A 15624-nucleotide genomic window follows, 5' to 3' on the forward strand; every position below is an offset into this window, starting at 1 on the left:
TTGATAACTCAATTATGAGTTTTGGATCATATCACTCAAAACTCCTCTAAACCAAACAGGCCTTAAAAAATTTGTTTGACAACCCAAAATAAACAGAAAACAAAAACTGTTTTCATAACTCAATTTGTGAAGGAAACTGAAAACATGCAAAAGACTATTTTCAGTTTCTAATTTTCAAAAGTCAATGAAAACATGCATTTAATTTAATGAATATGTCTCATTTAATGAGTTTGCATTAGAGTTTAAATCATAGTAATATAATATATTTTAATATTTTCTATTTTTTTCTTCAAAAACTATCTTTTTAATTTCAACTAACCAAACATATTTTTTTATTTCAAAAATACAAGAAAATTGTTTTCGATTATATATATATATATATATATATATTAGGAAGTTCCAGCTAATTTATAAGGCTCTTGACACAATGAAGCAAATTCTAAAATATAGTGAATAAAGAAATTATTAATTTCTTTTATATTAAAGAAATTATTAAATTGGGATGTATTAAATTACCAAGGTGCTGCAGTTACGGCACCCATATCTCATTCCCACATCATATTTTTGGTTCTTATCACATTTGTGCTTTGGTTGCTCCTAACTCCTTAAGACTTATTATTATTATTATTAGAGATTGTGCCGTTTCAAACGGGAAGTCTTTCGCAAAAAAAAAAACGGGAAGTTAATATGTCACGTTTGTGCTAACCCCTACTATACCTTTTTCACCCACCTCCATTACTGCACCTCTAATTTCATACTTTTATATATATACACACTTGTATTAAATACGGTTTCATTTTCCCTTCAAAAAATAAATAAAATTTATTATTTCTTCTTATGCCCCACTCGATCTTTTTGCTTATTAGGGCACTCCCTATTAATTAAGTGTATGAAATTCCGGAAATATCCCTATCCATTTACAACTTTACCCCAACTTAGTGGGCTCAAAATTGTCTTTTGCAAATTAAATCTTTATATTTAGGTTACTTTTTCTTCTCCAACAAAATATCACTGCCACCATCTAAAAAATAAAAAGAGAGAAATATATAAAAATAACCCTACCTTTTGTTTGTTGTTATATATAATAGAGAGTTTTAGTCTTAAGCTTCTTCCTTAATTTCATTTCATTTTACAAGCATAATCAAATCTCTATCATTGTTGGTAAGTTTTATTTTTATTTTTATTTTTTATATATATTTTATTTATTTGTTTGGCTTATTTTAAATACTCGCCTGTCATTTTCTGCATCTGGGTTTGCTTTGTTATATTGGCATACCTATTATTTATTGTATTTTCTTAATAATCTCTTGCATAAATACATTGAAAGAAGAAATAAAATAAAGAACAGTGCTGTATTCCATGATTTCTATTGTGGGCAATCTTCACTTATTATTATTATTATTATTGGGAACAATATTTCATGAAAGAAAGTGATTTGTTGAAAATTCAAGGTTTGTAGGACTGGTGGGGTGTCCTATAGGGAAAGGCAGATGTTGGTATCGTACCTTACGTGGGGGTAATATTTTCTTGATTGATAGGAACACTACTATGACTATCCTCCACAAACCCCAACTCATTGTCATGGCATTGGTATCTTCTATTAAATCTTTTTACCCCGAGACAGTGTCAGGTAATAGGGAAAGAAGAAAGAAAAGGGAGTCTAGCGGTGTTGGACTTTTTGACATGAGAATATGAAATGAGAGTTGAGAAATCTTTTTTAAATCATATGTGTACAATTGTTAAGTACTACCTATTAGATATCATAATATCTTTGGAATGTCAGACAAGGTGGTAGCTTATATAGGCCTGTAGACGCTGGCAGAAAGAGAGACAGATTAAGAGAGGACTTTTGTATTTGGGTCTTTATTGCCATAGCTTAAAAGAGTGTCTCCTTTTTAGCCTCTGGCTTGAAAAGGCCTGAGCTTTGATGGGTTTTTCCTGTAACATCCTTGGTACTCTGATGGAATTCATGGCTATGACAGCTATGCTGTACCATTGCCTTTTCTTGGGCTTTGAATCTCTCCCTTGGTACTGGGAGTTATTTCATCAGCTGAGGTTGTTGTGTTTCTCATCAAAGGTGGGGTGGTCTCTGCCTGCTTCCTTGTTTCACTCCTCAGCTGCAATCTGCATGGTGACTTTAATGGTTTTTATTTATTTATTAAATTATCCCACTCCCTTATCTCTCTGTGGTTGTCTGTTTCAACTCACTCTCTTGGCTTTTCTGTCTTTTCGGATTCTGCATGAACTAGAGTTTTTGGCAATATCCTTTATGGGTTTCTCTGATTTCATATTTTCTCTTTTGCATGTTGTTAGTTCTACCTGCACGTTTTGGCTGTTTCTTGATTTTCAAAGTCTTTCCTTCTTTTTCTGTTTATATTTTTTTTCCCTCACTTATATTAATGTTTGTTATGCAGTGGAGGAAAAGTAAATAGTACTGTGATTTATGGTTGAATAGGCAAAGGTTGGGGTGGTGTGAAGGAGTTGAGAATGGCATCAGCTTCTTGTGGCAGTAAGAGGCCATCACCTATGAAAGAAACATCCCCTTATTACCCGAGTAAGAGGTCATCATCTATGAAAGAAACATCCCCTAACTACCATCCTTACCCTGCATCTCTTGCAAAATATGACGATGTTGCAATCAATCCTAGTCTCTTCATGTCTACTTTGGAGAAGCTCCATGCTTCTATGGGGACAAAGTTCATGTAAGAAATCTCTCTATCTTTTTGTCTTGACATAAAAACAGAATTATCAAATTATTTCTTGTAGAAGCAGAAGTATAATGAACCAACGTAGTGATTCATGTTTTTTTTTTTTTTTTTTAATAATTTTTTTTATAACTCTCTATTACCTTTATATTGTAATATAGTTGTGTTTATTGCCTAAAAAATTTGCCATTTTTCTTAAAAATAAATTCCATTAGCCCGGTATTTTCAATTCTTTGAGTAAGCTACTAGTATGCTGTGATCATCTCTAATTCCAGGATTTGCCGTAGCTAGTTCTTTATGTGTCTTGCTCAACCGTAATTGACATTTTTTTGGGTCTAGTTTTCAATATTTAGGTTCAGGGTGAAGTCATTCTAATCAAAAGCACCCTTTCTAATTTACCCACTTACTTCCTTTCTCTATTTCCTATACCTGCTAGTGTGGCTAACCGAATTGAGAAGCTTCAGTGGAATTTCCTATGGGGCTTAGAGGCTTTGTCAAGCTTCATGGAAACCATATATGGTTCTTCTATAAGGGGGGGGGGGGGTTTGGTGAAGATAAGATGTGTTGGATTCCTAGCAAAGCTAAGGGGTTCGTGGTGAAAGATTATTATAGAATTTTAGCTGGTCCTACTATCTTCGGTTTTCCTTGGAGAAGTATTTGGAAGCAGAAGATTCCCACTACAGTAGCTTTCTTTGCATGGTCTGCTGTCTTAGGGAAATGCTTGATGATTGATAATTTGTGAAAAAGGAAGGTGTTGATTTTGGATTGGTGCTACTTGTGCAAGAGTAATGGTGAATCGGTTGACCATCTCTTCCTTCATTGTCCCGTTGCTATGGATCTATGGTCTATGGTTTTGGGTTTATTTGGAGTATCTTGGGTTATGCCACATACTGTTTTGAGGCTGTTAGGGTGTTGGCAAGGCAGCTTTGGTCGTCATCGAAATGGTTATATATGGTCCATCATTCCTCATGGCTTAATGTGGTGTCTTTGGAGGGAGATAAATAGTCATTGTTTTGAAGATATTGAGAGATCTATTCCGGACCTCAAGCTTTTCTTTTTTAGAACTTTGTTTGATTGGTTGTTTGCTTTGCAAAACAATTCTTTCCCTTCTTTTTTTGTTTTCCTAGATTCTTGCAATTTTTGTTTTTGATTTGTTGTCCCCTTGTTCACTCCCTATGTACTAGGGTGTTTCCTTTTTGATATCAATATATCTTATTACTTATAAAAAAAAAAAAAATTTTTAGGTTCAGGCCCTGACTATGTTAAGCAGAAATGCTGTAGAATGATTTTCTGATCATGAACTTAGCGTTGCTGCTTTAGAGACAACAACCAGAATCATTGCATTAATGTTGTGATATATTAATTGCAATAAATTGGTGATAGGACTACAAGCAAATCCTGCAGATCATGGGTTAGAAGTTTATTTTTTCATGTTACCTTATCAGAACATAGTTGAAGGCCCTGTTGGAGATAGAAACTGTCCTAAAATTGACTATCACAAGACAACAAACTGTTTGAATTTACCTTGTGTGTTTTTTTTTTTTTTTTCTAATTATTTTTTTTAAGTTCTAAGTTCTATTTTTTTTTTTTTTTTTCTGAAGTTAGTTTACATTGACTTAAGCAGCATTATACCTTAATTGTAGTTAATTATCTCAATATAGTGATGGTTCTTCCTTTTCATTCTGTTAGTTGGCTTTTATATGGAATAGTTTTGCAGTTGATTTGGGTTTAACAGGGAATGAGTACCTTTGGTTTCCTATCTTGTTATCTGCATTACTTCCTCTAAGTGGACATTTTTCTGTAGTGTGTATCGTGCATCCATGCTTCTAAATGCGAAGTGTAAGACAATTGTTCTTTTAAGATTTTGTTAAAGAATATTATCAATCACACACGGGCACGTCTATTTGTGTATTGCTCTTCTCTGTGAATTGGTTTTGGAGTAGCATAGTTAATAACAACTTCTTATTGTACCTAAATTAACTCAAACCTCTGTATGCTGCTAAATTGTTATTCTCTATTTTTTGTGGGTTGATTTTTAGGTGTAGCATGCATATCATAAAACTCGATTCACAGTTTAAAGACCAATTGTATTCATTGGTAAACTATGAAGACAAGAGGACAGTGAGGTTCTAATGGCTGTTATGTGGGACTAAGTATTTACGCTCATAAAATCTTCCTTATATGTGTTGTAATAGACATAATTCATCATTAAATTGAGAGTTGATAGGGTTGATAGATCATTAAATTCTGTCGTTTATCCTCAAAAAAAAAAAAAAAAAAAAAAAATTTTTGAGAGCTGATAGATCCCACCTGAGAAATATGTATTGGTATTTAGTCACCAAGCATTCTGTATTGATCAAAAATTTATGTTGACTATATGATTATGACCTACCTAATATGAACAATCCAGGTTTTTGAAATTGGTAACATCTCAGTTGATCACATTACTTCTTGTTATACAAATATTATCTTAAGGGCTGTCTAACTGCAGTAAGCTTCATTTAGATGTCTCACAGTTCTTTTTGCATTAAGTGATCCACAGTTGGATCATTTCCTCCACTTAACCTATGGCGATTGGTAAGTGATCCATTTTTCCATGTCAATGTGTAGGCAGTTATCTCATTAATGTTGTAACTAATTTGGAGTTTTGTCATTGTTTTTGAATTCTAAGTGAGGATCACTGAGAAAATGGTTTCATAATGGTTTGGGTTTAGGGAGATTCAAGCAATCTTCCATGGTCTGTCACCCCAAAATAGTTGGTCGGTTCTATAGTGACTAATTACTCAAAAAGTTGAAATATTTAGGAAACATGCTCTAAAATGCATCTGAAGTATACTTCATTAGGTTGAAGCCTTTGTCTTCAACTCTTCCTATGCTTTATGCGTGCCTCTCTCATTTCTGTTCATGTAGGTGTTGTCATGTAAAAATGCTTGGAGCTGCATTTGCTTTGGGCACTTAGAACAACACTTCTTTGAGGGATATATTGAATGTACACACTATCTTGTGTGTCCTTATAAACTAGTTTCTTTGTTTGTAGGTGTTGGCATGCTTGTGGCATGTCAACAAGCTAAGAGTTGCCTATGGTATTAAATGCTTCATACTGCCAATAATGTGAATTTGTTCTCCTTGAACCTGGCTTATCTTTTATGAGGTTTTTGAACTAGTTGGTGCACATGTTTTGTAATTTAACTGGTTCTTTGTTTCAATAAAATTACCCTATTAATCCAAAACATTTTCTGTTCCATCATTGATATTCTATTGTTTTCTTTTTGCAAATTTTTAAATGTATAGGATCCCCATCATTGGAGGTAAAGAGCTAGACCTGCATCGACTTTTTGTGGAGGTAACTTCACGTGGGGGTATTGAAAAGGTAAAGTTGAAACAGTTTACAACCAATAGCTGAGTTTGTTTTGTAATTAATTCGATTTGAACCATTACATGAGTGAATCAATTTTCTGAAGGTTCAATACCGTCGTTTATGTAATGAAGAATGGGTTTGCAAAAAATAAGGAAGAAAAGGAAAATTGAAAGAAAACCCTAGGCTTGACCAAAAGTTACCTGGAATCACCTCCAAGCTTAGCGAAGTATCTCTAATCAGAATTTTTTATTCAAAATGCACTGCCTCAAACCATTCCTAATAGCCTCTTTTTTATAGGCTTCAAGGATTACATCAAGCCTGTGTTCCATAAATCATCTCTAAAATCGTGAATGTTGAAGACTAAATTCAAAATTCAAGAAGAAATTTATTTCAAAATTTAGAAATGAAATCTGAAATAATTTTGATTTTGCTCCTAGCATTATTCTCCCTTGTTTGGGAAAACTCAACGTCAAAGGTTTGAAGTGTTTTAGAATTAGAACTTTGGCCTTTGACACTTGCACCAACTCTTGACGCAGTTTAGGCTCTACTAATAACAAAAATGGTTTTTGGTCCCACGTATTAAATTCACCTGGAATCACAAATTCAAATTGGTGGAGTCAATGTGGCAAATGATATAGTCTTTTCTTGACTTGCAGAAAACAATGTATCAAGGTTTTTCACTTTGTCCACCATGGAGGGTTGATCACTAGCATAGGCAGAGACTCAATTTTTATATCTTGTGTGGCCTCAATAGGTTGTATTAAGTTTACCATACTTCATTCAAGTATTTGAACTTGCTTATCAGACTGCATTTTTGTTCTTTTAGCTATTCTAGCATTGTAGCAAGATCATTAGGACATGAAGTTTTAATGAATTTGAAAAATCATGTATTGAGTAGTAATCGGTATGGTGGCATTTGTCACTTCCGTTTTAGCATAAAGTTTCGGTGCCTCAATATTATCGCCTCTCATTGGCAAAGCTTTAACTTTGAAACTTTTAGGGAGTTTTTCGATAAAATCCATTATAATGTCTAATTGGGCATTTTTCCTTGCAGTTTCTTGAGTTAGGCCTTGGATGGCTTTCATAAGAGTTGCCAGTTTTTGCTTGATGATAAAATAATCAAAATTAGTTGTGTGTTTGGCTTGGTTCGGGGAAGATATATATTTTTTTCTTGGGTCGAGGCCAAATTGAAGGTTTTTATTTATTTTATTTAATTTTTTTATCAACAGGTTGGATTGAGTGTTAGGATATTTGGGCTGTCGTTGCCAAGAATCTCGTTGTTCAACTGACACCTCGGAGATCATATCCTTCCTCTCCCAATTGTTGATTTTTAAAAGAAAAAAAGAATATTTGAGCTATTGTTTTTATTTTTTTTTGGGTCAAGTCAAGCGCTATGGATGCAGGCCTTTAGGTCTTAACCCATCATTTCACTTGACCACAAGGCCAAACCTTGCAGTCTAGTCTCTAAAGCAAGGTTTTGAAATCCGGACTGAACTGTATGGTCCGACTGGGAAAACCGCGGACCTTTTAGTTTTGCGGTTTTTTTAGCTTCAAGAACCGCTCTATGGGAAAAAAAGCAGTGACCTGTGCAAACCGTGGTCGGACCATATGGTTCTGAGAACCGTGACCAATTTTTGAGGTTCGGACGGTTTCTTTTTGTTTCAGCTTTTCCGGTGGGTGGACCAATGTTTTGAATATAGTTCCGTTCCGACCGGGCCGAAATGTGAATACTGAAAATTTTTCATACCTTGAGAGTGAAATCTTGGGGAAGAAGGGAGATGGGAGAAAAAAAATAAAAGAAAAATTGATAAAAAGGAAACTATGAACCTGGATCTGGAACAAGAAACGCAAGCTTGAGAACTGAGAAGGACAAATCGAAGGTGATAATAATTGGTGGGAGTTACGGTGCTGCAGAAGGAAGAAGGAAACAAACAAAAGGAAAAAGTAAAAATAAAGAGTGAATGAATGTGCGGTGGGAGTTTGGAGAGAGAGAGAAGAAAATGTAAATAAAATAAAGATTGTTTGGCTTTGATGAGAAGTTGATGTGACAATTGGCAGGTACGGGGGAAGGAATACAGGATGAAATAAAAAGAGGGAAAATTTTTGTTTTGGATTTGGGCATAAGCTTAACTTTTAGTTGGGTTTGGGTTTGGTCTAAAAAAAAATAGTTGGGTTTGGGTTTAAGTGTAGCTTTTGGTCTATTTAAATCAACTCAAAATTAAAATATAACCTAACAAAGATAATTATTTTATTATTATAATATTAGGATTTAATATTTCTTAAAATTATGATATAGAAAATACATTTGAAAGATAGATCTCTTTGTTTCTATAAAGGAATAATAGATCTCTATATTTAATTGCACTATTTTAGTTAATTTTTTTAATATTTGTACTAATTTAATATAATTATTTATATTTTAAATAATTACTAAATTAATTATATTTTAAATAATTATTAAATTAATTATGACGTTATCAAGGTTCGACCCTGGTTCAATCTCGGTGCAACCTCAAAAATCTTGAATCTCTCCCTTTTATGGTTCAATGAATGGTCTGGGTTTCAAAACCTTGCTTTGCTTTGAAGTACACACTTTTAGAGATGCGCTTTGAGTTGAACGGCATGGATTTTGGCGGCATTAAGCAAGCAAGGCAGCTTTCAGTAGTCTTGGTGGCAATATGGTAGTTATGGATCAAGAGTGTGGATAGTGAAAATTGGTGGCTCAACTTGGCTAGCAGTCATGATACACCTTAGCCTTGAGTTTTCTAGCAAGTTTATATTAGAGTTGCAAGGTTCAGAGACTGGTCCGTTTGAGAACAACTTATTTAGCTTTTTGCTAAAAGTTTGCTAAAGTATACTTGTATTTTGAAAAAGTAAGGTTTTAAAAAGTTGTACACAAAAGCTAAAAAGAAAAAAACCAACTTATAAGCTAGTCCCAAACACACACTAGAGGTAAGATGGTAGCACATGGGTCGAAGACAATTTGTTAGTGTGAGTAGGCTCTCGCGAAACCTGTCAATCAAATCTGCAGTGGGGTTCCTGGGAATAGACTTACATGTTCACTTTCTGCAAGTTGCAGTTTTTTTTTTTTTTATAATCAAGAACATATGTTTACCTTTATGCTGGAGTAACAATGCATCTAGCATCACCACGTTGAAGGGTTTCTGTAACTGTACCAAAATTGCAGCATAAATTACTAGTGAATAATGTCATACATAAAGATATTGGGGTATTTTCCATTTCAAAATAAGCTTCTGGAAGAAAACTCTGTCCGTTAGTGTGTAGAATAGTCCACAAGCTGTTTTTTAGAATTTTCATCTCCTATGTTGGGCTTGGTTGAATCTGCAGATTAATTGCTTTCCTGCTAATTTTTTGCTTGATAACAAGTACGTATTAAATCTGCCTATGTGGCTATAAAATATAACCCAAGTCTTACTGCTAATGTTTTCCCTGTTCTTTTTGGAATTAAATGACTTATCCTTTTCCTTGGTGTTATTTTACATCACATACAGATAGTTAAACCTGCAATTTTATCATGTATAGAAAGGTGAATTACATTGTAACAAGTAACAATAGTTTTTCTTAATGTTTTTGGAAGATGAATTAGTCATGTAGTTACTAAGAATCTGACAAATGGAGTTTGCAGATTATTAGAGAGCGAAGGTGGAAAGAAGTGACTGCTGTTTTCAACTTTCCTTCCACGGCTACAAATGCTTCTTTTGTGTTGCGAAAGTACTATGCTTCATTGCTTCACCACTATGAACAAATATACTTCTTTAAGGCCCGGGGATGGGTCCCGTCTTCTGGTGCGTTCATACAATCACCCTCTTTTCATATTTTTTTTTTTTAAAAATTTATTGTTTGATGCTGTTTTATAATAAAACAATCTTTATCAGATTCTATGATGAGCTCATCCACAACGCCAGTTGCAGTTCAAAGAACAGAAACTCTGCAGCCAACACCAGAAATGCAGGCATTTTTCCAGCAACAAAGGATAAATACTGCACAATTTCCTGGAGGTCCTTGCCTTTTCATATTCTTTTCATTTCCTAAAATTTGTGAGGAAAAAGTGACGATAGATTGCTTTACACTCTAGTATCAGCTGTGAAATTTTTGTCATTTCCAAAACCTGCTGTCTTGCCCTTTTTTTTGGAGAGTATTTGCTTTATATTTCTTTGGCAAATAATTTCCAAAACCTGGTGTCTTGGCTTTTTGGAAAAGTTTTGTATACTGCTTGGATAAGAGTGAAAAGGTTGTGGATAAGTATGTGTTTTCTTTTGGTTGCATCTGCGTCTCTCAGTGAGTGCTGCATATCCTCAATGAATACTTTCATTCTTCAAGTTTGCTTAAACCCAAAATTATTCTGTTACACATCTCGTCACTGGAAGAACTATTATATAATTTATATTGCATATTTACTTTCACCAGTGACTATTATTATTGTATAATTTATACTGCATAGTTACTTTTGGTGGAAGTCTCAGAGATAATTTTGAAGTAGCTAGGAATTCAATATGTTTTTCCAGGTTCCCCCCCCCCCCTTTTAACTTTTCTGCAGGACAAGCCTCTGTGGTATTGTCCAATGGAGTCTATGATTGCTTTGATTATATTATAATCTGTTAGCAGTTAGATATTGTAAGATGGAAACAATTTTCATATTGTTATGGCAGTTCCTCTCTAGCATCTTATAAGAATAATTTTGTATCTTTCACTTGTTTTGTGATCATTCTTAATAAATAGGTCAATGATACATGGTCTTTGTAATTTATTTATCTGTATGTGGTAGTTGGAATTGACTATCAATAAATATTTATTCTGTGAGAAAATTTGTATCTTTTTCTTGATAACATTTCTTAGTCTCAACATTTTTTGATTAGCCAAATAAATTATTGTTGATGAGCCTTTTTTTCCATATCTTGTGCATGATCAGTAGGGTCTCCAGTGACTGGGGTCATTGATGGGAAATTTGAAAGTGGATACCTAGTTACTGTCATGATAGGTTCGGAGAAGCTAAAAGGTGTACTTTATCAGGCTCCACAGAATGACTTACAGCAAATACCACGCAACTATAGTGTCTTTGCCAGCAAAAATAACAACCCTACTGTACCAGGCATCCATCGTCGCCGCCGCAGGAAGAAACATGAGATAAAACGGAGAGATCCAGCTCATCCAAAACCTAACAGAAGTGGATATAATTTCTTTTTTGCTGAGCAGCATGCAAGACTGAAACCGCTCCATCCAGGGAAGGACAGAGAGATCAGTAGAATGATTGGTGAACTGTGGAACAAGTTGAAAGAGTCGGAAAAAGCAGTAAGGACAATTTATAACTTCATCTTTTATGAGTCTTATTTTCTTTTTTAATTCCATTTTTTAAGTACTTAACCAAGCATGCATCGTAATCTGTGAACTCAGGTTTATCAGGAGAAAGCTGTTAAAGATAAAGAAAGATACAGAATAGAGATGGAGGATTATAGGGAGAGATTGAGGTCAGGTCAAGTCATCAGTGATGCAGTACCACTTCAACAGCGGCTTCCCGGACAAGATGTAAATATGGAAGCAGATGCAAAGATTGAAGAAAATGAAGGAGAAGACTCTCATTTGACACCTGATCATGAGAGTTCTGGTAAAAGTGATTTTGAAGATGATAAAACTGCAGAGAAGGATTCAGATATTGAAGCATCTTTAGAAGTGGGAGTAGGTGCTGAGTCTAGTAATGTGGGTATGGAGACTTCAGCCGAGAAGGATTTTGAGCTGCAGAAGAGGGAAGATGATGCTGGAGATGACAAGGCTGAGGTAGGAGATGAGAGTGAAGAAATATTAGGCAACACTGAATCTGAGACTATAAAAGAACCAGTATCTGGTGACGAACATTAAAATTTTTCAACACGAAGTAGGGGTCACTTTTGGTATCCATTAGAGCGAAGAAGAAATCTTAGGTGATCATTATCCGGGACTAAATACTAGTACCTAGTGAAGCAAATTGAAGTTTTCTATAAGTAGGTTTAACTTTTTTCCATTCTCGCTTTTACTTATTTGTAGAGGCAATTAGATACAATTGCTCACTTTTTATTTTCATCTGTTAGTATTCGCTCCTTTGATTTGTAAATTCTGCAAGCTGTTGCAAATTGTTACATGTTTCATTGGGATAAGAAAGAGGTTTTGGCCAACATCAGGCAGTTTTGTAGCAAATGAAAATTTCTGACTCATATCATGAGCTTACATTCTGTGTTATAGGTCCCAATTAGATTGTTCTCTCTATATTTTTGGGTAAACCCAATTAGATTGTTCTTACTGTGTTGATAGGAAGTAACTCAAAAGCCTTGGAAAACTTGTTGGCATAAATTCCTTGTAGTATTATTATTATTTTTCAAAACAAATGTTGAAATAAAGCACGTAACATAAATAAAAAATAGGTCATAATAATGTTAACCGCACATACCACACATCTTTACAAAATAAACTATTGCAACTCTAATGTCTTTTTAATTATTATTGGACTAATTAATATAATTTGGTGTGTATTTTTTTCCTTCGATACCATGCATGGTAGTAGCCCAAGCCCAATTCTTTGCCTTAAAAAATAAAAAATAAAAAAAAGAAGGAAAAAGCTCAACACTTTTCTATTCAATTTATCTCTAGGATCCCACCACCGTTTTTCTCCCCACTCCCAACATTTATTTTATTATTTTGATTTTATTTTTCTGTTGCAGGCCTGATGCGAATACAAATTCTCAATATAATACATGACAAATTATAATTAGTAAAACATAAGATTGAACACAAAAAATAATACAGAAGATTTGTGTTATTCAACGTCTTGGACAGAAGTGAATCACCAATGCCTCTAATCACCACCAATCGCTATCTCGACTAGAAAGAGGCAAAGAGAGACAAAAGTTTAATTCCAACGTTGAGGTGAACAGACTTTATATGGCCGGTATTTGAATTAGTATGAAATGTCAGTATTTCTGTACCGATATGGTAAATGCTGGCTGTACAGTAGGAAATTGACTGACTCCCTTGGTTGGTATTCCCACGCTCTTTACCCTTGAATGACTTCCTAAGCTTCTTTTGGAGTAGCAAGCCTTGATCTGCCCTTTTTCCACCGACTATTTCTTTCTCCTTTTGGCTAACTATCTGTCATGGCGAAAGAAACTTCGGCCTTTTTCCTCTAAATAGGAGATGCACTTTATTTTGGGGTGGGCTTTTAAAGTCACAGTAATCTATGCCTAATGGGTTTCCTAAGTACTAATAATTGATGAAAAGTATGAACCCCATTTTGTTTGAGCTCAATTTGGTCTCTCCTAGGCATGCATCACAACTTCGAATTTGGAATTCAAAGGGATCAGATAGGAAATGATACTCTAAATCATAGAACTATAATGAAATATACATTCAACCAACATTTATCAAATTTGAAAAAGAGCTAGAAGAAAGGGTTTGATCTCCGTAGTTTTATTTTTCGAACCGAGAGATCCATAAATTGGGATCCTAATGCATATCTATGCATATAGATACAAATGGCCTAATGAGAGCAAGAATTTCTAAGAACATTTGGTACATTTAATTTCTGAACAGAAGAGCCGTTCAACTCGTGGCTTCCATTGTTTTTCACCCTTTTTACAGAGATGTTTTCCCTAGTGAAAGGCATATCTGAAAGGGTAGGTCACAGCTGAATACTAAAACTAAGGTATTCATCTCCTCTGCCAAACCACACCTCCCATGCTTCAACAGCAACGGGTCATTCTCTCTTTCCATGTCTAAGGCATGGAGGAGTAAGACCCATCCCTTTTGTCACAGCTCAATGTCTCCTAGACTACATGGCTTGAAACATCTTGGAACTGCTTCCTCAATCGAACCATCTTGCATTTTGCAGCTCTCTTCTTTTTCTCCTTTCTAGTGGAAGTGCCCAGAAAGCTCCCAATTATATTTTGGGGAAATTACATTTTACCACCCTGAACTATGCCCCAGATTACACTTTGCACTCTAAATTATTCAAATGCACAATTCGCGCCGTAAACTATGACTATTGTTACACTTTGCACCTTGACGTTAATTTTATTATTAAGTTAGACGAAAATATAAAGCACGTGATCTGCACATGTATATTGCTTAAGTGGCACAAACTTAAAAGACCAAAACCCCCCTCTTCCCAATCAATTAAAAACAATTTTTTTTCTCTCTCTCATGTGTATCAACTCCTCTCCCCAAACCAAAATCCTTTGCAACCCTAAATCCCCAAATCAAAAATCATATTCGGTAGTTTTGAGTGTGTATACGTTGCTATGAGGTTGTCATAGTTTGGTCATGGTCCTTGATGATGCACAAAAATCAGTAGGCTGGAATGCTTCGAATTATGATGATGGCATTTAATCCTGAAAAGAAAGAAAGAACTATCAAAGGTGACCGGTGTGACCTGGACAAAGACCCTCCGACGGTTAAGTCAGTTTTCTCTCTAGGACACAAGGATGGGAGATAGTAAACGGTCAGAACTTACCTTTGGTAGATGGGGCCTGTTCCTTTTTATAGACTTTGACGTGGGTCTACTTGTTTGGGACCTATCACCATTGTGGGTGATATTGGTGGTTAATGAAGAAAATGGGATATGTGGAACGAAGTGTATGAAATTCCTTCCACATGTTAGGCAACATGTTGTGTTTTACTTATGTAGAACCTTTGGAGAATTTCTTGTAGAATTCACTGAGTACAATTTCATCGTCCATGCATATGGTCATCTAAATCAACTCGTCCATGAAGAACTCCCTTCATCGTATCACTTGGTTATCAACGGATGTGTATTTTCTCGTTCCTAGATGACTTGGTATAGGCATAGCTAAACTCTGGACGACGACATAAGGACGAGTAATACTTGTGTTGATTCCCATCAATTGCCCCCTTGTTCTTGTGTTGTCTATCAATACTGCTCTTGTGCCCCCCTCCCCCCCTTTTTTTTTTGTCTTGCATCTTCATACTTGACATTTCTTGTCTAATCATCTTTTTTAACCAATTGCATATATAGGCCATGTTAATGCATAGCAACGTCCAGGTAGGCTACTGAGGTGGACTAGGAAAGGATTAGGTTGAGGGCCAAAATTTGTGATATGGAGGAGTCAAGCTGCAAGACGGGGGAGAGGATGAAGCTTGAGGTTGAGGTGGTGGAACTAAAGAACTTGGCAGAGGGTTAAGGGCAGACATAGTGGAAAAGGACACTCAGCTGGATCATCTGCAGAAGTAAAATGAAGAGCTCAAATCGTCATATGAATGAGCCAAAAGACGAAGTGATCAAGGAATTCAAGTTGTCCAAAGCATATACTGATCTTCTGGACATGAACTATGCTGCGGGCTTCAAAGATTTCTGTATGGACGCGATGGAGCATTTTCTTGAGGTGGACTTTTCCCCTATTAAGCTTAATATTGGTGCTGCAAGTTCTCTCCTCTAGACGAGTTCTGAAGATGTTAATATTGAAGACGATGCTACAACCCAACCTGCTCATGATGACCCTACCTCCGTAGAAAATCCCCCTCAGTAGTTTGTGAAAAATTTTCAAACTTTTCTGTTTT

At 35.2% G+C, this 15624-nt stretch overlaps 1 protein-coding gene across 6 annotated transcripts; it reads left to right on the forward strand.

Annotated features, from left to right (window-relative positions):
* Positions 1–1072: 1072 nt before the first annotated feature.
* Positions 1073–12230, forward strand: LOC115951001 (high mobility group B protein 15). 6 transcript variants are annotated; one of them, XM_031068305.1, is made up of 7 exons: positions 1073–1161; positions 2415–2702; positions 5997–6075; positions 9710–9869; positions 9960–10082; positions 10994–11373; positions 11476–12230. In XM_031068305.1, exons 2-7 carry the CDS (start codon positions 2488–2490, stop codon positions 11935–11937), a joined length of 1419 nt encoding a protein of 472 aa, XP_030924165.1. In that variant the 5' UTR covers positions 1073–1161; positions 2415–2487; the 3' UTR covers positions 11938–12230. The 6 variants fall into 6 exon arrangements, with proteins under 6 accessions (XP_030924165.1, XP_030924164.1, XP_030924163.1 ...); XM_031068304.1 differs by lacking the exon at positions 1073–1161 and adding an exon at positions 1629–2131; XM_031068303.1 differs by lacking the exon at positions 1073–1161 and adding an exon at positions 1629–2077.
* Positions 12231–15624: the final 3394 nt, after the last annotated feature.

Source organism: Quercus lobata, chromosome 6, assembly GCF_001633185.2.
Source record: "Quercus lobata isolate SW786 chromosome 6, ValleyOak3.0 Primary Assembly, whole genome shotgun sequence".
Classification (NCBI taxonomy): domain Eukaryota; kingdom Viridiplantae; phylum Streptophyta; class Magnoliopsida; order Fagales; family Fagaceae; genus Quercus; species Quercus lobata.

Excerpts from the sequence above, each read along its gene's own strand:
- LOC115951001 (XM_031068305.1), top strand. The coding sequence starts at position 2,488 with ATGGCATCAGCTTCTTGTGGCAGTAAGAGGCCATCACCTATGAAAGAA. Across the intron at positions 2,703-5,996 it reads TCTATGGGGACAAAGTTCAT|GATCCCCATCATTGGAGGTA; the intron begins GTAAGAAATCTC and ends TTAAATGTATAG. Across the intron at positions 9,870-9,959 it reads GGGATGGGTCCCGTCTTCTG|ATTCTATGATGAGCTCATCC; the intron begins GTGCGTTCATAC and ends AATCTTTATCAG.